This window comes from Terrapene carolina, unplaced genomic scaffold (genome assembly GCF_002925995.2).
Source record: "Terrapene carolina triunguis isolate 2854851 unplaced genomic scaffold, T_m_triunguis-2.0 Scaffold58, whole genome shotgun sequence".
Taxonomy (NCBI): domain Eukaryota; kingdom Metazoa; phylum Chordata; order Testudines; family Emydidae; genus Terrapene; species Terrapene triunguis.
Genome location: NW_020664409.1, coordinates 83,434,877 through 83,457,592, shown reverse-complemented (window position 1 = coordinate 83,457,592; position 22,716 = coordinate 83,434,877). Strand labels below are relative to the sequence as shown.

The following is a 22,716-nucleotide window of genomic DNA, read 5'->3' as shown; positions in this document are numbered from 1 at the left end:
CCCTTGCAAAGGGCCCCAGGCCTTAAGAGCCCCAGAGGAAGGGGTGGAGGAGATGATCTATCAGGCTGTAGGACCCTGCCTGGACATAGGCAGAGAAATGGGAAATTCTTTGTGCGGCCAACATCTGCCCACAACCACAAGCAGCAGGCACGGGGTGGGGAGCTATCAGGCTTTGGAGAGGAGCGGGAGAGGAGAAGTGGCTCCTGCATTAGGCCCCTGCGGAGGAGGAGAGCCTCGAGGCTGAGGAGTTTGCCATTCAAACCCCGGGGAGGGAGGCTGCCACGCATAGGGCTTTAGGACCCTGAGGCACCACAGCGCCCCGCGGCGCTAGGACCTGGCAGAAGGGGCGCGGGGGCCGCTCCGAGATGCTGTGGACCACAGCACCACCTACTTACTGCAGCCTCCAGCCCCCAGCGCATCCCTCTGGCGCGCCCCGCACAGCCTCGGCTGCGGAGGGCGAGGGTGAGTCTGCCCCGCGGGCAGCCCCCACGTCACAGCCGGAGTGCGGGGATAAAAGGGCCGGGAGGCGAGACGCAGCCGGACTCGTGGGGCTGCAGCGCCCCTGGTTGCTCCCCAGCAGAGGCGGGGGGCTGGCGAGGGGCACGTTGCAAAACCCGCCTGTTCACCTCCCGGCCAGGCAGCCTCTCCGGCCGCCCCGCGTAGCCCCCAAGCCCCTCAGCTGAGCGGCTCCCAAACTTCGCCTGCCCACGTGTTGCTAGCGGAGTCCCGGGGAGCCGAGGGGCGCCGCTTCCCTGACTCGCTGCCGCAGGATGGCTGGAGGGGCCGCTCCGCTGCTTGCTCGGCGCTGAAGGTACGGACCGTGCGCCAGAGCCTGCCCCCCTCTCGCCCCACGAGCCTGCCCCGTGCTCTCTGAGTGCAGCCACCTGGGGCAGAGTTGTGGCTCTTGGCGGGTCGTCCCCGCTCCGCTCCGCTTTGCCATCCCCGTGGCCTCGGTGCAGGCAGGGAGGGTGGGACTAACCCCCCCCCCCCCCCCCCCCACAGATCCCCCCCCCCCCCACCCCGCTCTGCTCCTTGTCTGCAGATCAAAGGAGATGCTGGGAGCTGCTGCCAGTTCGCAGCGCCTGGGCAGGGGAGCGGCCGGCGGGTGGTGACTCCGCAACCGGACCGGACCCTACCGCGGCGGCCCCCCGCGCTCAGCCTGGCACCTCCGCTCCCGGCGGCGCCTGCCCCGGCCCCGCCAGCCGGCTGATTTGCTCGCTCTGAGAGAAGCTGCCCACCCTCGCCGCCCAGGATGCAGTTTCGCCTCTTCTCCTTTGCCTTGCTCGTCCTGAACTGTATGGATTACAGCCACTGCCAAGCCGGCCGCTGGAGACGCAGCAAGAGAGGTCAGTAGCGTGGCACCCACTGCTCTCCCGGGGCTGTGCGGACCGCCGGCGGCTGCCCCTCTGCCCCTCTGCCCAGCCGGGGCCGGCTGCGGCTGGGTCCGGGTCCGGGTCCGGGTCCGCGCGCGGGGTGGGAGCGCTTGTCCCGCACGCGCGGGGTGGGAGCGCTTGTCCCGCACGCGCGGCCGGGGACCTGCGAGCTCCCCGGGAGGAGGGAGTGTGCGCTCGTGGCGCTGCGCAGCCTTAGTCTAAAGTGACTTATTGGGGAGCAGCAAGTGCGTTCTGCCCGCTCCCCCGAGAGGTGCAGTCGCTCTCGTCCTCCCCACGGAGCTGCCAGGCAGGTGGATTAAAACCCCATCGAGAGAAGGCACAGCCTCAGGTGCCCTGCCTTGAGTCCCCGCTCCCCTCAGGGTTTCGGAGCTGCGCTAACTCGCAGAGAAACCCCGTGGGCTGGTTGGTCCCAAACGGAGGAAATCCCCGTTAGCCGTTTGCAGACGGGGAGTTGAAAATCCCAGCCGACCTGCGTTTGGACGCATTTGTCAGCGAGAGCCGTGGGACTAGGCGCTGAACTTGGCTCTCTGCTGCGGGGGGGAGGGTCGAGCTGAAACGGGGGATCGGCGCTGTACGCTGCGACTCCCGGTTTGCGGGGGGGGTCTATTTAGAATAGGGTCGACTGGGTGCCGGGAGCCCGTCAGTGAAAGGGGAGCATTGCGTGTGCGATGCGACTGCCCATCCCAGCACCAACGGGGCTGGATCCAGGTACAGGACATTAGATGTGCTGGTGAACAGAGGGGCAGTGAATCTAGAAGCCGCAGGTACATTGATGGCCATGTGATCTACATTCACCTCCACAGTCATAGTCCAGCGCTCACTCCCCGCTGATGAGTGACCCCGCGATAACCAGCGGGTAACCGCCTGTGTGCGAGCGAGCGAGCGACCCCTCTCTCCTTGGGACCTGAAGGAACCAGGTTATTGATTGTTCGCGTAGTAATTTCATGCAACGCCTCCCGCAGCCCCAGAGACTCCCCTTTGTCCCAGGAGATAGTCGTGACAGCGCTGGTGATTCTAGGTCAATAGGTCCTGACTCTTCCCCTGCCCAGTCTGGGAGGTGATCTGTTTATAACGGGCTTTATGGAGAAATGTTCCTGCCTCTGGCTCTCCCGGGGACAGCGCTTCTGCCTGCCTCTCACTGCTCTGTTAAACTGTTCTCACTTTATCTCTGCTGCTCCGGGACTGAGTTAATGCCCTCCGCCAAGCGGATGCAGCACTTCTCAGTCTCGAGTACGCCTGAGCTTGTTTTACAGACGGGATCTGGTCTTATGCCTATGGTGATTAGTTGCACATGGTAAATTATTTTACCCTTCAGAAGTTATTACCTTGCATAGATCTACAACTACTAATGAGCTTGTATTTACCAGTGGAAGTAAACTACTTTGTCATTTACCCTGTAAATTGGTTTTAAACCAGTCAAAGGTTTTTACACAATACTGTTAGGGATGATTGGTTTATATCTATGAAAGAATTTTTTTAGTTGGAAAAAAAAAAGATCTAAATGTATTTCAGGGACTAAAATAGGATTTTGTTAAATACATACTTGTTTAGGTTGGGAGTCATTAAATCCAGTTTAGAGTCTTGTTTCCTCATTATATTGTCTCAAGGAATGTTTTGGGAACTTTATAATGTAAGGAGATTGATAATTGATTTTGGCACACATTCGTTTTTATAAATCAATTTAAGAAGTTTTAAGAGGGATTCTTGCTTTTTAAATAGTGAGTTTCTTGAAGTACACCTTAATGACACAGAGAGAGAGGATTTTGTATGAGGAATGCATTTTAGAGAATTATCACAAAGTCTTAATTTGTTTTGCTTCCAAATATTGGAGGTTTTCAAAAACTGGAATTGCTAGAGATTAGTTATTGGTGTTGTGGAATATGTCATTACAGCACCCATGTGGACAAAAGTGTTACTGCATCTTCTCTCCAAATTTCAGAGTTGTTTTTTCTGGGTCTTGCCCTCATCTAGAACAACTATAGGTATCTATCTAAACTTAAGTAGTTATATTTGTTTTCACTTTCCCCACTCTTCTCTCCCCTCCCCCCATAGTTAAGAACAACAGAAAATCTGGTAATTCAACTACTACTTCTCACATTTCATAAGACATTGTAACCAAAAGGTTATTGGTAAACCTGTTAACATCTCCAGTGCTTAGCAAAAATAAGTCCTAATAAACCGCAAAGCAGAAGAGGCTTATACTTTCAGGCACGTGTAAACTTCTGAGTGGGTCAAAATTACATTGTAAAATGATTTAGTTCTGATGTTTTTCCAACAGATGGTTTGCAGAATTAAATTTTTGTATGCATGGCTAAAACTGCAGCAGTCCTTTAAAGTGACCAGCCTGACTATCTGTGCTAACAAAGGGTATACTGTGTCTTTAATTAAATGTGGAACTACTTAGAGTGCTGGCTAGACAGTGGAGAGTGATAGTAGTATTTCTGCTTTACAACACAGCTTAAGGATTGCATTGTGGGAGTATAGAAATGAATAGAGATCTAACTTGAGTTGCATGAATTGTCCCCCTACAAAAACTTAAGCTGGTTTTAATTGATCTCATGTTCACTGATTGATCTTAGACCAATTGTTGTACTTGTTGGACAACTGGCTTTCGCAAAGGAGATTGATTTAAATTAGTTTCTTGATGGACATTTGATTACTCGTGAAATAACATTGCTATTGACAGTTGACTTACTGGATCTATTTTGTGCTATCACCTAAGGCTTTCATTTTGGACTGAGGAGAATGCAATATAGTTTCAGTTAATAAACTTTAAAGAAATAAAAGTGGCTGATGATAAGAGCTAAAGGCAAGATCTGTGAATATATTTGAAATTATAATTGGCATTTACCATGCAACATACAGACCAAAGTAATGTCTGAATTCAGGATTCAAAATTTCTGTAATTTCACAATTTTTCCATTTCCCATCTGTAAATAATCAGGCATTCACTGTGGGGTACTGGCAGTTAGAACTTTTCTGGCATTCTATTATGTATAGTATGTGATCTCAGATGCTCCATAATATCGTTTTCATAATGAAATAAAATTCTTGGCATAGATCATTTCTCCTATGCAGTAGGAATTAATTGCATCCAGTTTGGAATGTCAAGCAAATCTATCATATTAACTGATTTAAAAAAACAAAGCATTTTAAAAATCTGGACAATGACCTGTGGATCTGTATTTCTGTGCATAGGAAATGGGGTTTATAGCTAGCATTTCCAGGAGAGTATAGTAAATACTGGAGAAAGCTGATCATATGTTTTCCTTCCTCCTTCTCCCCCTTTCCCATCCCAGACCAAATTATGCAACATAATATAATAAAAGTGGATGAAAAATTAGAGGTTTAAAGTTTGATTCCTAACAGGCATTGATTTCATGTTGTTAGTCAATTAAACAATATAAAATAAACAGGTCACATCAGAAATTTATTCTTTAAATTCCTCAATCAAGAGATTTCTATTAGTGCAACAGGAAAAAAAAGTTATAAATAAACATATGTAACTTACACTGTCATTTCTCTACACCTAATAGTTTTCTGCTGCAGCACTAAAATATTATTTGCTATGGTTAATTCATATCAATACTCTTATTATGGGAGTGGGAAGTCTTTGTCCGAGGGTGTCTCAAAGCTAGGATTTACTAGGAAGATTGTTTACTCTTCCTGCAGAAACTGTTTTAAAACATATTTTAAAGTAATATAGGTGAAATGCCAGTAGACTAATCTTGTATACCAAAGTATCTCCTTTCCCTTTCTTGATTTGTAAGGCATAATTGAGTTTTGCAGTTCTCTTGGATACTTACTTACCTAAGTGCTTTTACACTGGTCTTATAATGCCTTGGGTTGTTTTCAGGTCCCTGTTCTTATCTCCCTTAGTGGTCACCAGGCTTGTCTTGTGTGCCTTACCAATTGCAGCCAGTGTCAAAATAACATCTCTTGGGGTTGAGTAGTTTATTGCATTATGCATTTGAGTGAATATCCAGCATCAGGGACACGTGAGAGATCAAAAGCTTCAAACCAAAATTATCTTAAAACATCTAGGAACAGCATTCTTACTTACAGGATAAGGGATTGGGTTCTGGAAAGCAGTGACTCTGAAAAGAACTTGATGGTCATTATAGATAACCAGGCTATAATGTGATGCTGTGACAAAAGGTCTAATATGGTACTTGGATGTATTAATAGGTGAATACTGAACAGTAATAGGGAGGTGATACTATCTATAACAGCCAAGAGCCCAGTGGCTATGGCACTCAATTAGGATGTGGGAGACTGAGGTTCAAGTCCCTCCTCTGAATCATGAAAAACCTGGAAAGATCATGGGTTCATCCCAATGCAAAATGGGAAAAATTCTGTACTCAAAGTTTTTTGTTTAGTCTGGAGAAGAGAAGATACAGAGAATTGGCCTCCAGAAGGTGTCCCACAATGCTCCACTGTGACTGCTCTGGAGATCGTTTTCAACTCTGCTGCACAGCAGCCATGTACACAGGAAACAGCTCCTCCCCTGTTAAAACCCCAGGAACTTTTGAGTTCCCATTTCCTGTTTGATCAGCGTGGACAACTTGCCAACCCAGCTGATCATGGTGACTCAATGCCCCAAACGTGCTGCAGCCGGGAGTACACAGGAGATGGTGGATATTATAGGTCTGTGGGAAGAAGAGTCTGTGCAGACACAGCTCCGACCCAACTGAAGAAATGTAGACATCAATGAAAAGATTGCGCGGGGCATGGGGAAGAAGGGCTACACCAGGGACACACAGCAGTGCTGCATGAAAATCAAAGAACTTCAGCAGGCGTACCAGAAGACAAGGGAGATGAACACTTATTCTGCACCACAGACATACTGCTTCTACAATGATCTGCATGCGATTCTCGGTGGCAACCCCACCACTACCCCCAAATGCAGTGTGGATACCTCCAAGGAGTCTGAGTCCGGGGCCACCTCAGGCAACAATGAGGAGGACATTCTGGGTGAGGAAGAGGAGGAGGAGAAAGGGAGACAGGCAAGAGATGGATCCATTCTCTCCGAGAGCCAGGAGCTATTTTTAACCCTGGAGCCCAGCTGGTTGTAGGACAGCATTGTGGCTGAGTGTGATTCCAGTGAAGGCACTTCTGGTAAGTATGCAATTCCAATCAAACTGTAGGGGTTATATGCTCTTATATTTTATGTTTAATCTGAAGAAAAAGTGAGGTGCAGTGGGTATCTGCTTCCCAGTGGCTGCTCCAGCTAGGTAGAGGGTGCCCCCCCAGAAAAGACTGTTTATGTGCACAGGGATGGCCTGGGAATCCTCCATGGAGATCTCTAGGAAACTTTCATGCAGGTACTCTGTAATCCTTTGCAGACAGTTTCTGGGGAGGGCTGCCTTATTTCTTCCACTACAGTGGAACACTTTCCCTCGCCACTCCAATATTAACTCTGCTGGCATCATTGCGGTACACAGCATAGCAGATGAGGACCAAGTCTGTATCCAGACGCTTACAGCACCAGACCCTTGCCACCTCTGTTACCCTCAGAAAACTGATATCACATAGGGTCACCTAGGGGAGACAGTGAAAGTTTTCATTACAAGTGCTCGTACTGGAAACAATAGAGCATGTGATCCACCATGTATGGTGACTTCTGGGTCCCTCAACATGCTGATGGTTTGGTTGGCAGGGGTCAGCACTGACCTCAGATTCTGCAAGTCCAGCATGACTATTACCACCAACGTTAAGGGAAGGGGGATGGGCTTCCTGTGTTCTCTCGTGGCTGCAAACCACCCCTCCCTCGGAGCTGCCTTGGATGAAGACCACAATTTGGAAGGCTTAATGCTGGTCTCAGGTCTCAGAGCAACATCCATGTTGCTAGGGGGAGGGGTTATTGTCCATCTGCCCACCTGTTCTCCCGATGTGGGTTTCCCACAAGTTGCAGCACAAGCTTCTGGGCCATACTCACCAAGGCTGGAACAGCAAACCGGTTTGTTGAATAGCTAGTGATTCTGATTATGTTCTGGCTTCCACTTGAGTGTAATAAGGGGAGTGTTTTTTAAATAGCAACTTTGTACTAGACCCAGGGTATAACTGACAGTGGTTGCCTTGTGCTTTGCCTGCCTTACAGTGGAAGGTTTGGCCTTCAGCACATCCTCCATACTGGCGGAAAGGCTTTTACAGATTGAACATGGAAAAAGAGAGTGCATGATGACATGTTCAGTGAGATAATGACCACTTCTGGGACAGCTTACATGGAGTTAAGAACCTGGAGGATTTCATTGTCTGAAAAACTGCACATGGACAGCAGGAGAGGATCCCAGGAGCATGAGCATGCCACTCAGGATGTGATGCTGCAGATTATGAAGGACCAATCAGACATGTTGAGGCATCTGGTTGAGCTTCAAGAAATGCAGTTTGACTCCCTCTGCAGAACTGCCTGCAAGCATCACCCTGTTCCCAATCCCCTTCTCCCAAACGTTCCAGGAGGTGGGGGGAGGGGAAGTTCAGTATTCTTTCCACTCAACACTGGGAGAGGGTACTAAGAACAAAAGTCAGCCATTCAAAGACATTTGATGGGCAAGAGTACTGTGCTTTCACAGACAAGCTGACTTGGTTTCTCCCCTCCCAATTTTATCACACTGTTTGTCCAAGATTAAATTATTTTTCTGTTCTTTCGGTTTCTTTGTTTGTGCAATAAAAGTCAACATTTTGAGAATGAAATGCTCTTTATTTATTCCAATCATGGAGGTTTTGGGGGAATAGAAGGGGTACAGGGAAACTGATGCAACGGAGGGGATGGTATGGGAAGGCACAACACAGATACGTGGTGACATTACTGTGGCTCGTTATTGAAATGGGTTTTCAAAACTTCCTGGAGACGCAGAGCTCCTTGCTGGGTATCTGGCCAATCAAAATTAGCTGCCAACCTATTTCCATGCCCCACCCCTGCATAAGCTTCTCTCCCTTTGTCTCACAGATATTATGGAGCACGCAGCATGCAGCGATAACAATGGGGATATTGCTTTCACTGAGGAGTAACCTAGTAAGCAAACTGCGCCAGCAACCCTTTTAACATCCAAAGGCATATTCCACCACCATTCTGCACTTGCTCAGCCTATTGTTGAACTTCTCCTTACAGCTATCCAGGCAGCCAGTGTATGCCTTCAGGAGCCATGGGAGCAAGGGATAGGCTGGGTCTCCCAGGATCATTTATTGGCATTTCAACATCATCAATGGTTATTTTGTGATCTGGAAAGGAAGTCCCTGATTGCAGCTTTCTGGACAGACCTGTTTTCCAAAAGAGGCGCATGTCATGCACCTTTCCTGGCCATCCCACATTGAGGTCGGTGAAACACCCCCTGTGATCCACCAGCACTTGCAACACCATCAAGAAGTACTCCTTTCAGTTTATATACTCTTTGGCTAGGTGGTCTGGTACCAAGAGAGGGATTGCATGCCATCTATTGCCAAATTGCAGTTAGGGAACCCCATCGTGGCAAAACCATCCACTATGTCCTGCACGTTGTCCAGAGTCACTATCCTTCTTAGCAGAAGTTGATTAATGGCCCTGCACACTTGGATCACAACATCTCCCACTGTGGATTTACCAACTCCGAATTGATTCCCCACTTACCTATAGCAGTCTGGTGTTGCAAGCTTCCACAGAGCGATCACCACTTGCTTCTCCACTGTAAGGGCAGGTCTCATTTTTAGCGTTGTTGTGCTTCAGGGCTGGGGAAAGCTTTGCACAATGTTCCTGGAAAGTGGCCTTCCACATTCGAAATTCTGCAGCCACTGCTTATCATCCCATAGCTGCAGAATGGTGCGATCCCACCAGTCAGTGCTTGTTTCCCGGGACTAGAAACAGCACTTCACTGGGAATTGTTTCATTCTATGGCTTGCAGCAGGGCTGCTTGAATGACATTGCAATGTTCTGCATGACGGCTCCTGTCTCAGCTCTGGAAATACTGCAAGATAAGGCGCGAGTTGTTTGTAATGCTCACAACGAGAGTGCACAGCTGAGCAGGTCCATGCTTCTCGGGCTATGATGTATGCACGGCTAAGCCAGGCTTTCGAAAAAAGGCATGAGAAAAGTATGGGTTGTTTGCTATTGATATCAGGGTAGGTAGGGAGGGAGGAAACTGCATCTTGGGAGGCCGAAGCCATGATCCTATTCCCGCCCTGTGACAATGTTTTGGTCCCATGAGGCACTGCAAGCCCTTCCCAACCCCGCCCCCCCGCAGCTAGTTGCACTGTGGGATAGCCACCCATGGTGCAGTGCTCTGTACATTGATGCAAGTGCTGCTAGTGAGGACGCACTCCACCGACACAATCAGCGTGGTGTGGACATGCACCACTGACTTAATTACTGCAGCAGCTGGATGTCAACTTACATTAAGTTGACTTAACTTGTAGTGTAGACATGCCCTTAGCTGCAGTAGAGAGAAATCAGAAGATCAGGGATCTACTTTTTTATAACATTGATTACAAGAGAACTCTCACTATATTTTTCTAGAATTGAGGCATTTCCTTGAAAAAGCAGGAATCGTAGTTTTTCTTAATCAAGCAACACAGGTTGTTTTTGCACAGATCTAGTGAAGTGGTTGTCAATTTTCCATACTGTGACCCTATGTTATATCAGAAAAAAGTTTTAGGACACCGGCCCCCCTCCCCCCCGCCTCCTCCATATAGCTATTAAATAGGGAGGCTGGTCACAACCCCCTGAAACTTGGTTGTTATTCTCCCAGATTGAGAACCCATAAGAATGGCCATACTGGGACAGATCAAAGGTCCATCTAGCTCAGTATCCTGTCTTCTGACCGTGGCCAATGCCAGGTGCCCCAGAGGGAATGAACAGAATAGGTAATCATCAAGTGATCCATCCCGTCACCCATTCCCAGCTTCTGGCAAACAGAGGCTAGGGACACCATTCCAGTCCATCGTGGCTAATAGCTATTGATGGACCTATCCTCCATGAACTTATCTAGTTCTTTTTTGAACCCTGTTATGTAGTCTTGGCCTTCACAACATCCTCTGGCAAGGAGTTCCACAAGTTGACTGTGCATAGTGTGCAAAACTTCCGTTTGTTTGTTTTAAATATGCTGCCTATTGATTTCATTTGGTGACGGTAGTTCTTGTGTTATGAGAAGGAGTAAATAACACTTGCTTATTTACTTTCGCCACACAAGTCATGATTTTATAAACCTCTATCCTATCCCCCCTTAGTCGTCTCTTTTCCAAGCTGAAAACTCCCAGTGTTATTAATCTCTCCTCATATGGCAGTCGTTCCATACCCCTAATAATTTTTGTTGCTCTTTTTTGAACCTTTTTCAATTCCAATCTATTTTTTTTGAGATGGGGTGACCACATCTGCACGCAATATTCAAAATGTGGATGTACCATGGATTTATATAGAGGCAATATGATATTTACTGTCTTATTATCTATCCCTTTCTTATTGATTCCCAATATTCTGTTTGTTTTTTTGACTGCTGCTGCACATTGAGTGGATGTTTTCAGAGAACTATCCACAATGACTCCAAGATCTCTTTCTTGAGTGGTAACAGCTAATTTAGACCTCATCATTTTATATGTATAGTTGGGGTTATGTTTTCCAATGTACATTACTTTGAATTTATCAACACTGAATTTCATCTGCTGTTTTGTTGCCCAGTCACCCAGTTTTGAAAGATCCTTTTGTAGCTCTTCGCAGTCTGCCTGGGACTTAACTATCTTGAATAGTTTTGTATGATCTAAAAATTTTGCCATCTCACTGTTTACCCCTTTTTCCAAATCGTTTATGAATATGTTGAATAGGACTGGGCCCACTACATGCCCCTGGGGGACACCACTATTTACCTCTCTCCATTCTGAAAACTCACCATTTATTCCTACCCTTTTTTTCCTATCTTTTAACCAGTTACCAATCCATAAGAGGATCTTCCCTGTTATCCCATGACAGCTTACCTTGCTTAAGAGCCTTTGGTGAGGGACCTTGTCAAAGGCTTTCTGAAAATCTAAGTATACTATATCGACTGGATCCCCCTTGTTCACATGCTTGTTGACCCCCTCAAAGAATTGTAGTAGATTGGTGAGGCATGATTTCCCTTTACAAAAAACATTCTGACTCTTCCCCAACAAATTATGTTCATCTATATGTCTGACAATTTTGTTCTTTACTATAGTTTCAACCAGTTTGTCCAATACTGAAGTCAGACTTACCGGCCTGTAACTGCCGGAATCACCTCTGAAGCCCTTTTTAAAAATTGGCATCACATTAGCTGTCCTACAGTCATTTGGTACAGAAGCTGATTTAAATGATAGGTTACAGACTACTGTTAGTAGTTCTGCAATTTCACATTTGAGTTCCTTCAGAACTCTTGGGTGAATACCATTTGGTCCTGGTGACTTATTATTATTTAATCAATTTGTTCCAAAACCTCCTCTAATGACACCTCAATGTGGGACAGTTCCTCAGATTTGTCACCGAAAAAGAATGGCTCAGGTTTGGGAATCTTCCTCACATCCTCAACCATGAAGACTGATGCGAAGAATTAATTTAGTTTCTCCGCAATGGTCTTATCGTCCTTGAGTGCTCCTTTAGCATCTCGATTGTCCAGTGGCCCCACGGGTTGTTTAGCAGGCTTCCTGCTTCTGACGTACTTAAAACATTTTTTGCTATTACTTTTTGAATCTTTGGTTAGCTGTTCTTCAAATTCTTTTATGGACTTCCTAATTATATTTTTACTCTTCATTTGCCAGAGTTTATGCTCCTTTCTATATTTCTCATTAGGATTTAACTTCCACTTTTTAAAGGATGCCTTTTTGCCTCTCACTGCTTCTTTTACTTTGTTGTTTAGCCATGTTGGCACTTTTTTCATTCTCTTACTATGTTTTCTAATTTGCGGTATACATTTAAGTTGAGCCTCTATTAACGTTTCTTTAAAAAGTTTCCATGCACCTTGCAAGGATTTTACTTTTGACACTGTACCTTTTAATTTCTGTTTAACTAACTTCCTCATTTTTGTGTAGTCCCCCCTTCTGAAATTAAATGCTATAGTGTTGGGCTGCTGTGGTGTTTTCCCTGCCACAGGGATATTAAATTTAATTATATTATGGTCACTATTACCAAGTGGTCCAGATATATTCACCTCTTGGACCAGATCCTGTATTCCACTTAGGACTAAATCAAGAATTGCCTCTCCTCTTGTGGGTTCCAGAACTAGCTGCTCCAAGAAGCAGTCATTTAACCCATGATAACCCATGATCTAGTGCAGGGATCGGCAACCTTTGGCACGTGGCTGTCAGGGAAATCTGCTGGCGGACCAGGACGGTTTGTTTACCTGCAGTGTCTGCAGGTTCAGCTGATTGCAGCTCCCACTGGCTGCGGTTCACTGTTCCAGGCTAATGGGGGCTGTGGGAAGCGGCGCAGGCCGAGGGATGTGCTGGCCGAACCTGCAGACGCTGCAGGTAAACAAACCATTCCGGCCCGCCAGCGGATTTCCCTGACGTGCCGTGTGCCAAAGGTTGCTGATCCCTGATCTAGTGTGTAGTAACTGATTAGGATCAAGAGTCTCCATCAGCTTTAACTTTGTGTCTTTATATAACTTGAGTCACAGAATTTTGATTTCACCTGACTCTAGTCTTTCATACTAAATTGTCTTCACAAATTGTTTGGTGTAGAGGGTGGGAAAGGTTGGTGACATAGGAGAAGGAGAAGACTATGCTTGGAGCTTGACCAATCCATCCTAGGGAGCCATTCTGAAGCTTTAATGGCAATTTTATCACAATCTGCTGTCATATACAGTAAGTTTTCAGCCCTTGTGGTTGCAAAGAAACATAGCAAACACGAATCAAGCATGAACTGATGAAGTGCTGTTTTTCTAACTGTGCAGACTGACTGTTTCAGCTCACACCGATGCTTCGAGACTTGCCAAGCTGCCCCAGAATGAGATGTGACCAGTCTCGTGAGTTTTCAGTACTGCTATTCAGAATCTGAGGAGCAGTGAAACTGAGATGAATCAAACTGGTTTCTCACTGCTGCTGCTTGGAAAAGCTGACAGCAACAGTGTCAGGCTCTGGAGATGCTTATTAGGATGAAAAATAAGGCTGGTAGAAGTGTAAAGTAGTGCCAGCCTTCCTCTGCATCTTTGTAGCAGCCAGGAGGCTCTGTGGTGAGGGGGTGGGTGGGTTCTTTTGACAGACTGAAGCTTCAGATTTCAACACACCTACTAGTTGGAGGCTGGCGTGAAAGCTAAGCCCCTAAGTATGGCAGGGAGACAACACCTCTAACTGCCTTAGAACCCTTGGGATTTCACAAGAATCTGACTTAGCTTCAGGTACGTATCAGATTTTTTTTCCTCCAGAGATTAAGGGGATTTCTGACAGCCTCCAAGGCCATCACCAGGGTGTGAGAAGCTAATCCCTCCCCCTGACCTTGGATAGGTCTGTCTCGGACATCTCAAATTCTAAGATGCACTTGTGACTCTGATCTCGAATTGCCAAACTGTGGTCAATGGAGCACTTGCTGGTGATCTGCCTGGTCACACAGTGCTGGCTTTTCTTTGTGATGATGGTCAGATACTACAGTGATAGAAATAAATTGATTCATGTAACTTTGCTTTAATCTTATCTAGTCTTAAATATGCTTTTGTTAAAAGTCTAAATAATTGTCCCAAATTTTGTTTAGTGAGTATGGAATGGGAAAGGTTGGTGATTGCCTTTCCCAGATTTTCCTCTTTATATCAAGAGTTGTTCCACTTAAAGGACATAAATAAAAAAGATAAAATGGGTGGGGTGGGAAGGGAAGAGAACTCTTCCTAAAAGAAAGCAGAAGGAAACAATTAATATCCTAAATACCTTGATCATATGATGGCAAAGGGAGGAGAGATGCCCATAAAACAATCTCCTATTAAGTTATAGTCCACAATATAGAAGAAGTTTGAGGTCCCCTGATCCAGTATAATAACATAGGCTCCTGGAACATCATTTTGGTGCCTTCATAGTTTGCAGACTCTGGAAATCAATACCTAAATCAATTAAATACCCCCTCTTTCAAAATATGTAATCAATTGCAGCCAAATACTCAATGTAGCTATAAGCTTTTGCCCCTTAACTTCTGGGATTCTGGGAAAATCTTATGCTGTACTCTTACTCTCTTCCCTTTCTATCAGATAAACAGATTGTATGTTTGAATGACTTCAACAAATTATACCTAGTGTTTACAACAATCTTATACAGTTTCAGAATTATGTTTCAGAGTAAATAGAAACATTCCTTTGACTGAATTATGAACACTTATGGATGAGGATAACAGAAAACCTTATATATAGTCACTATAGGATTAAAGGTGTCTTTAATTCTATTTAAGAAATGCAAACCCCTATAAACAGGAAATTAATATTTGTCTACAAATAATCCAGAGTGGATGGATTAGGGAGTGGTCAGTACCGGACTCTGCTCCATTGGATTATGTCCCTTTTTAGCTAAATTTTCCAGATTTTTCTTCTTTATTATCTGAAGAATTTTTCTACTTACAAATGTAAACACTTACACTGCACAAGTTATGTGTGAAGAGAAGGGAGTATGGTAGGAAAAGTGTTGCTAAAGAAGTATAGAAAAAACAGTACAGCAATTTCAGTTTTTAGACCCTATGTATACTGGGTGTCTTTGTACCAGTGCAGCTCCTCTGGTGTAAACCCCTCAATGTAGACAAGCTACATCAGTTAAGACAGGATCTGTATTGGGAAATGTACCCTGGTAACATACTGGGGTTAGCTGCACCAGTGCAACCCCATGTTGCTCTAGTCCATGGTGTCTACAATAGGAATCTCCGGTGTTATAGCTACACCGGCACAAACTTCCCAAGCCCTTAGCATTGCTCCAAGTTGATGTGCTGGATGGGGTATGTCATCACAACAATAGCTCTGATCCATTTCAGTCTAGGCTTGTATTAATGATGACTTCTAGTTTCTGGAATCTATTACCACAAGATCTGTAGTGGGTATTATACACTTTCATACAAATCTACTGACATATTTACCTAAAGAATCTACTAGCAAGTCTGCAGAAAAACTTCTGCCTATTTATTCTTTCTCTTTGGATGTTATGTTCTGAAGCCCTTGTCCTTGTTTAAGGTACATCTTGAAATTGCTGCCCTTTTCCCCAAACCCACCCCCTCCCATGATGATCTAGCTACTCTCCCCTATGTTTCACTCCTGTGGATGGTCATCTTCAGATAGAAAGGCAAAAGTCATGCAGCTAACTTCTCTCTTCCATCCAGCAAAGCCCCTTTTGGGACAGCTAGGCAGCCTAGTCTTTCTCTCATGGACGTATTACTAGAAAGACCTTCAGACCAGATATGAGCCCTAAACTTTCATAAAGTCTGGATCTGAACATTGTGGCTTGGACCCAGCTTTCTCATAGTTAATGGGGAGAATTCAGGAAATCACAAGGGGATGTTCTTATCTTGCCACGTATAGAGATTGTTACTCATCAAGGTCCATGTTAATATAAACCTTAACACCCTGCTTTATCCATATGCTGAGGTGCTGCCATAGGATGAAGTAGTTAATGCCTGTGCTTTGTCATGGCAGTTGATCAGCTATTGCATCTTGTAGAGATCTCAGTTCTGCACAAGTGTCCTGAATTCAAGATATTTTTCTCAATGAAACATTGCTATCTAGTGAACAGCACTGATTCCCAGGATGCTGTGATGAAATGGGTTGTGGTTTCTTTATTGTGATGATGAAATGCTATGGAATTACAAGAGGTCACCACAGTTTTTTTTCATTCAATACACTCTTTATTGAACTCTCCCCATGATGTGCCTGATTTCAAAGACTTCATCAGAACTGAGGCTCAGTAAAAAGGAAAATCTGTGGCTAAAATTTTTAAGAAACTGATTGGGTTTTTTTTGGTATTAAAGCAGGGGTTGGCAATCTTTCAGAAGTCGTGTGCCGAGTCTTCATTTATTCACTCTGATTTAAGGTTTCACGTGCCAGTAATACATTTTAACATTTTTAGAAGGTCTCTTTCTATAAGTCTATAATATATAACTAAACTATTGTTATATGTAAAGTAAATAAGGTTTTAAAAATGTTTAAGAAGCTTCATTTAAAATTAAATTAAAATGCAGAGCTCCCCAGATCGGTGGCCAGGACCCGGGCAGTGTGAGTGCCACTGAAAATCAGCTCGTGTGCCGCCTTTGGCACATGTGCCATAGGTTGCCTACCCCTGTATTAAAGTTATTAAAGTAACTTTTGGTTCTCCTAGAATGTGTTTAGAGAAAATGTTTAAATTGATGCAAGTTTATTTTTTTCACTCAGAAATATTACAGTAGCAAAAACCTCATTGTAATCTCAGTGGGACTTGTGTGTTATGAGACTCTGTTTGTAAAGAGTATATTCCAAATGTTAGTTAAGAATATTATAATTTTCTGTATTACTGTAGTGCCTTGGGGCCCATTGCGCTAGGCACTGTGCAGACACATAGCGAAAGATAGCTCTGCCCTGGAGAGTAAATAGACAAGGCAGCCATAGTGTGGGAGGGCAAACAGAGGCACAAAGAGATGCTGTGACGTGGCCATCATCGTGCAGTAGATCAGTGGCAGAGCCAGGGAATAGAATGCAAGTCTCCTGACTCCCAGTCCATTGCCATATCCACGGAATCATGCTGCCTTTCTGCTTTAAGATGTCGTTATAGTGCAAGCCTCAATTTGAAATGGCAGAATTCTGGCGTGACTATATTTCTCTCAGCGGATGTGGAAAAGGGGGAGTGATTGCTGTGTCCGCTGTGTAATTTCCACCCCACTCTCCCATGTGCACACACACTCTCTTGCAGAGGCTTTCTAGTGGTTGCTCCAGAGAGATCTGGCTCAGCTTGTTTTGGGGGGGCAGGAAGGAGAGGAGCTATATTTCTCCTCTCCTCAGGTATGGATATAATCTGTGCCTAATTCATCTGTGCTTCATTAACCATAGGTCTTGTCTGCAGTGCTCTCAGACAGTGGTTGTGTTCTTTGTGATTGCTAACTTGGGTCTTCTTAATCCCACTCACCCTTGGGGAATATAAGCGAGGCAGAGGGGCATCGTGGAGAGCCTCTGGGGTTCTTTACTCCGGGGAATCTCCAGGGTACAAAGGTTTGGGAAGCTGAACTCTCTGCAGCTTCATAATTCTAGCCCATTTGTAGGAAACATTGACAACCTCATGTTGTTTCATGGTCTCCAGGGGGAGGGAGGGAGCAGGAACTCCCAGTTCTGTCACTTCCCCTCAGCAAGAATTTAGATTCAGCATAGTTCCCAGAATATGCCCCTCCTTTTTTTAATACTGTTTCACATGAACAAAAAAGGCAAAGCTTGGAAAAAAACAGAAGTAGAAACTTAAGGGAAATTAAAAAACAAAATGAAAAGAAAGGGAAGGTGGAAAGAGGAGTTAATCTGAGTGACCTGGGCTGTTGAGTTTATCCCTGATTTTCCACATGTCCCAGGAGCTCTGCTTCCCACCTTCCTACCTAGCTTTTACATAAGCTTTTCCCTCCTCTATTTCTTCTTTCCCCATTGAATACTTCATAAAACACTCAGTGAGACACTGTGAGTGAAAATGCCAAGGCATTGGGCCTGATTCCGAGCTTGCTCCCTCTGGGGTAAATCGGGAGTGATTTCAGTGGAATTATACTAGCAGTGATACCAGCGTGAGTTAGATCAGAATGAGGCACGCTGTGTTCCTTGGAACTTTTAAATGGTAATTCTGTGCATTTTGTACTACAGTGCTCCTGTAGTGTCAGACATGTTGAGATCCAACCAAACAGGCTGAAAGCTGGGCAATTCTCTTAAATAAGAGTTGGAGTTCACTTGAGAACCCAAACTCTCATTTTCATTCCTTCCAGTTCTATTTCCATCAGACTCCTGGAAAAAAATCTAGTAGCCTCCAACTTCTATTTTACTTATGGTAACATTAGCAGCAGCATAAATACGTGTAGGTTCCCCCCCCCCGCAACTTTTGGAGAAGGATTGTAATGTGACCCTTCTAAACCTGAATCCTAAAACAGACTTGGTCTCACATTGTTTTCTCATAATAGCTTTCCAAGCAGCTACTAAGTGAAACTACTGCATGTTCGTCCTGGTGTAATCTGAGGCTCACTGGGTAAAATAACATTAGTCTGTGCTACTTAAACACACTCTGGAAGGCTTAAGGAGGAGAGGAAGGAAAATATTTGAGGAGATCAACTGGATGTGGTCGAATACAAGTAACGTCACCTGAGAAGGATTAGAGCTTGCCAAAGCTTGACCTGAATGAGAGACCTCCATTTAGGACTTGTGTTCCTACCAGATCAGCTGCTGGTAGTCTTTCCATGGGCAGTTTTCTACCAGCAATCAAACAATGAAAGGGTCCAGTGATTTGCTTGGCTTCAATGTCTCAGCTGTAGTAAAGTTAAAAAAAAAATCCCAGTTTAACATTCCTCCTCCTTATTAGCTGCAGCTGGCTCTTTCTAATTACAAAAGTCTTAACATTTTTCATCTACACTCTGTGGCTTTTATCCTCACTTAGAGCTCAGTGTGTGCTCTCTAACTGATCAAGCACTACACGTGTAGTTCATATGTTTAGCTTTGAGTTGCCTCAGAAAATACTTGTATTGGCACTTTACACTTTAAAACTCCACTTTAGAGTCCAACTGAAAATGTAGAGTACAGTGGCTACTCAGAACGATGCAATATCAATGGTTGTCTCCCACCCCCCCTGTAATCTAGCTTCAAGTGCTTCAAGCCCATGTGTTTAGTGTGTGGTCCCTATAAAGATGCTAACTCCTTAGTATAGACCTTGCACTTCTAGAGTGCCTTCTACTGGAGGATCTCAAAGTCTTTTTCCAGCACCTCTATGATGAAGGAGGAGAAGGATCATTTACAAAGATGGAAGCTGAGGCTCAGGAAGGTAAAGGTCTGATTCTTTTTCCCCCATAAGTGCTGAGGAATGGGGACTGCAGATGCTCAGTCCCTCTGAAAAATCAAGTTGCCAGTGTCACTTAACCAGAGCAGGTCAAAAAACGGGAAATATTTTTATATAGCTATCAAGAACATAATTAACAATGGCAACATTTTAAAAAGAGCTATTAAACCTCACCCTTCATGGCTTAGGCAAGTCTAACTATTAGAATTCAGGAAAAAGACCTAATGTGAGGGGCAGATTACTCCACTTCTGCAGCAGGGTTTTTACCTCTTCCTTTAAGGCATCTGGTTCTGGCCATTGTCATAGGCAGGATATTGGACTAGATCAAGGGTTCCCAAACTTGGTTCACAGCTTGTTCAGGGTAAGCCCCTGGTGGGCTGCGAGACACTTTGTTTACCTGAGCATCCACAGGTACGCTGCTCACAGCTCCCAGTGGCGCGGGCCAGGCCACCACTTCCCGCAGCTCCCATTGGCCAGGAACAGTGAACCGCGGCCACTGGGAGCTGCGAGCAGCCGTACCTGCGGACACTCAGGTAAACAAAGCGTCTTGTAGCCCACCAGGGGCTTACTCTGAACAAGCCGTGAACCAAGTTTGGGAACCCCTGGACTAAATGGACCATGGGTCTGGTCCATTATGGCAATTCCTATGTAACTGTTTTGTGAAAAAAAATCAAAATTAAGAAATTTTAACTAACTCTAAATTTTGCTAATTTCAGCGCATAATTGTTACTTGCCACTTAAAAAACACAGTAAAAGAACTAAAAAAGAGCCACCGTGGCTTAATAACCATGTAAAAGAAGCAGCGAGAGATAAAAAGGCATCTTTTAAAAAGTGGAAGTCAAATCCTAGTGAGGTAAATAGAAAGGAGCATAAACACTGCCAAATTAAGTGTAAAAATGTAATAAGAAAAGCCAAAAAGGAGTTTGAAGAACAGCTAGCCAAAAACTCAAAAGGTAATAAAATGTTTTTTAAGTACATCAAAAGCAGGAAGCCTGCTAAACAACCAGTGGGACCCCTGGACAATTGAGATACAAAAGGAGCACTTAAAGACGATAAAGTCATTGCGGAGAAACTAAATGAATTCTTTGTTTCAGTCTTCATGGCTGAGGATGTTGGGGAGATTCCCAAACCTGAGCCGTCCTTTGTAGGTGACACATCTGAGGAATTGTCACAGATTGAAGTGTCACTAGAGGAGGTTTTGGAATTAATTGATAAACTTAACAGTAATAAGTCACCGGGACCAGATGGCATTCACCCAAGAGTTCTGAAAGATCTCAAATATGAAATTGCGGAACTATTAACTATGGTTTGTAACCTGTCCTTTAAATCAGCTTCTGTACCCAATGACTGGAAGATAGCTAATGTAACGCCAATATTTAAAAAGGGCTCTAGAGGTGATCCCGGCAATTACAGACCGGGAAGTCTAATGTCAGTACCAGGCAAATTAGTTGAAAGAATAGTAAAGAATAAAATTGTCAGACACATAGAAGAACATAAATTGTAGGGCAAAAGTCAGCATGGTTTCTGTAAAGGGAAATTATGTTTTACTAATCTATTAGAGTCCTCTGAAGGGGTCAACAAACACGTGGACAAGGAGGATCCAGTGGACATAGTATACTTAGATTTCCAGAAAGCCTTTGACAAGGTCCCTCACCAAAGGCTCTTATGTAAATTAAGTTGTTATGGGATAAGAGGGAAGATCCTTTCATGGATTGAGAACTGGTTAAAAGACAGGGAACAAAGGGTAGGAATAAATGGTAAATTTTCAGAATGGAGAGGGGTAACTAGTGGTGTTCCCCAAGGGTCAGTCCTAGCACCAATCCTAGGACCAATCCTATTCAACTTATTCATAAATGATCTGGAGAAAGGGGTAAACAGTGAGGTGGCAAAGTTTGCAGATGATACTAAACTGCTCAAGATAGTTAAGACCAAAGCAGACGGTGAAGAACTTCAAAAAGATCTCACAAAACTAAGTGATTGGGCAACAAAATGGCAAATGAAATTTAATATGGATAAATGTAAAGTAATGCACATTGGGAAAAATAACCCCAACTATACATACCATATGATGGGGGCTAATTTAGCTCCAACTAATCAGGAAAGAGATCTTGGAGTCATCGTGGATAGTTCTCTGAAGACGTCCACGCAGTGTGCAGTGGCAGTCAAAAAAGCAAACAGGATGTTAGGAATCATTAAAAAAGGGATAGAGAATAACACAGAGAATATCTTATTGCCCTTATATAAATCCATGGTACGCCCACATCTCGAATACTGCGTACAGATGTGGTCTCCTCATCTTAAAAAAGATATACTGGCATTAGAAAAGGTTCAGAGAGGGCAACTAGAATGATTAGGGGTTTGGAACGGTTCCCATATGAGGAGAGATTAAAGAGGCTAAGACTTTTCAGCTTTGAAAAGAGGAGACTAAGGGGGGATATGATAGAGGTATATAAAATCATGAGTGGTGTGGAGAAAGTGAATAAGGAAAAGTTATTTACTTGTTCCCATATTATAAGAACTAGGGGACACCAAATGAAATGAATGGGCAGCAGGTTTAAAACAAATAAAAGGAAGTTCTTCTTCACAGAGGGCACAGTCAACCTGTGGAACTCCTTGCCTGAGGAAGTTGTGAAGGCTAGGACTATAACAGAGTTTAAAAGAGAACTAGATAAATTTATGGGGGTTAAGTCCATTAATGGCTATTAGCCAGGATGGGTAAGGAATGGTGTCCCTAGCCTCTGTTTGTCAGAGGGTGGAGATAGATGGCAGGAGAGAATCAATTGATCATTACCTGTTAGTTGCACTCCTTCTGGGGCAGCTGGCATTGGCCACTGTCGGTAGACAGGATACTGGGCTGGATGGACCTTTGGTCTGACTCAGTATGGCCATTCTTATGTTCTTATGTTCACTTTAGAATGTGCATTCAGTCAGTGGCCAAACCTGAGAGAAATGACCCACGCTGTAATGGGAAAGGACACACCATTTCAAAATTTAAAAGGCCGTGGAGGGGTCATTTATTTCTCCTAAAGGTTTATATTGAAACAATTTATGGTTGGAGCCATTTATTTGGTGTTATCCTTCTTTCCTATTTATATCGCATTTCTAGCCAACATTCCTAGCTTTTAGATTCTGGTAAACCATTTAGCTGCTTCATTTAACCATACAGGGTATGTCTACACTTGGAGCTGGGGGTGTGATTCTCAGCTGGAGGAGACATACTCGTGCTAGCTCTTGTTGAGCTAGCTCACTAAAAACAGAGTGTAGCTGTGGCCATGCAAGCTGCAGGATGGGCTAGCTGCCCTGAGTACATTTCATCACACACTCTGCCGCAGCTACACTCAATTTTTAGTGCCCTGGCTTGACAAGAGCTTGCACGAGTATGTCTCCTCCAGCTGGAAATCAAACCCCC

The 22,716-nt window shown here is 44.5% G+C and overlaps 1 protein-coding gene across 2 annotated transcripts in view; it reads left to right on the top strand.

The window, feature by feature from the left end:
* The first annotated feature begins 422 nt into the window (after positions 1-422).
* The window catches only part of RSPO2 (R-spondin 2), a 164,653-nt gene continuing 142,359 nt past the window's right edge, over positions 423-22,716 (top strand). Inside the window, exons 1-2 of one of the 2 annotated variants that reach the window (XM_029913429.1) lie at positions 423-811; positions 1,043-1,346. In XM_029913429.1, coding sequence (XP_029769289.1) covers positions 1,253-1,346 — 94 coding nt within the window. In that variant the 5' untranslated portion in view covers positions 423-811; positions 1,043-1,252. The remainder of the gene's footprint in view (positions 812-1,042; positions 1,347-22,716) is intronic. The other variant, XM_024194490.2, reaches the window with a different exon arrangement.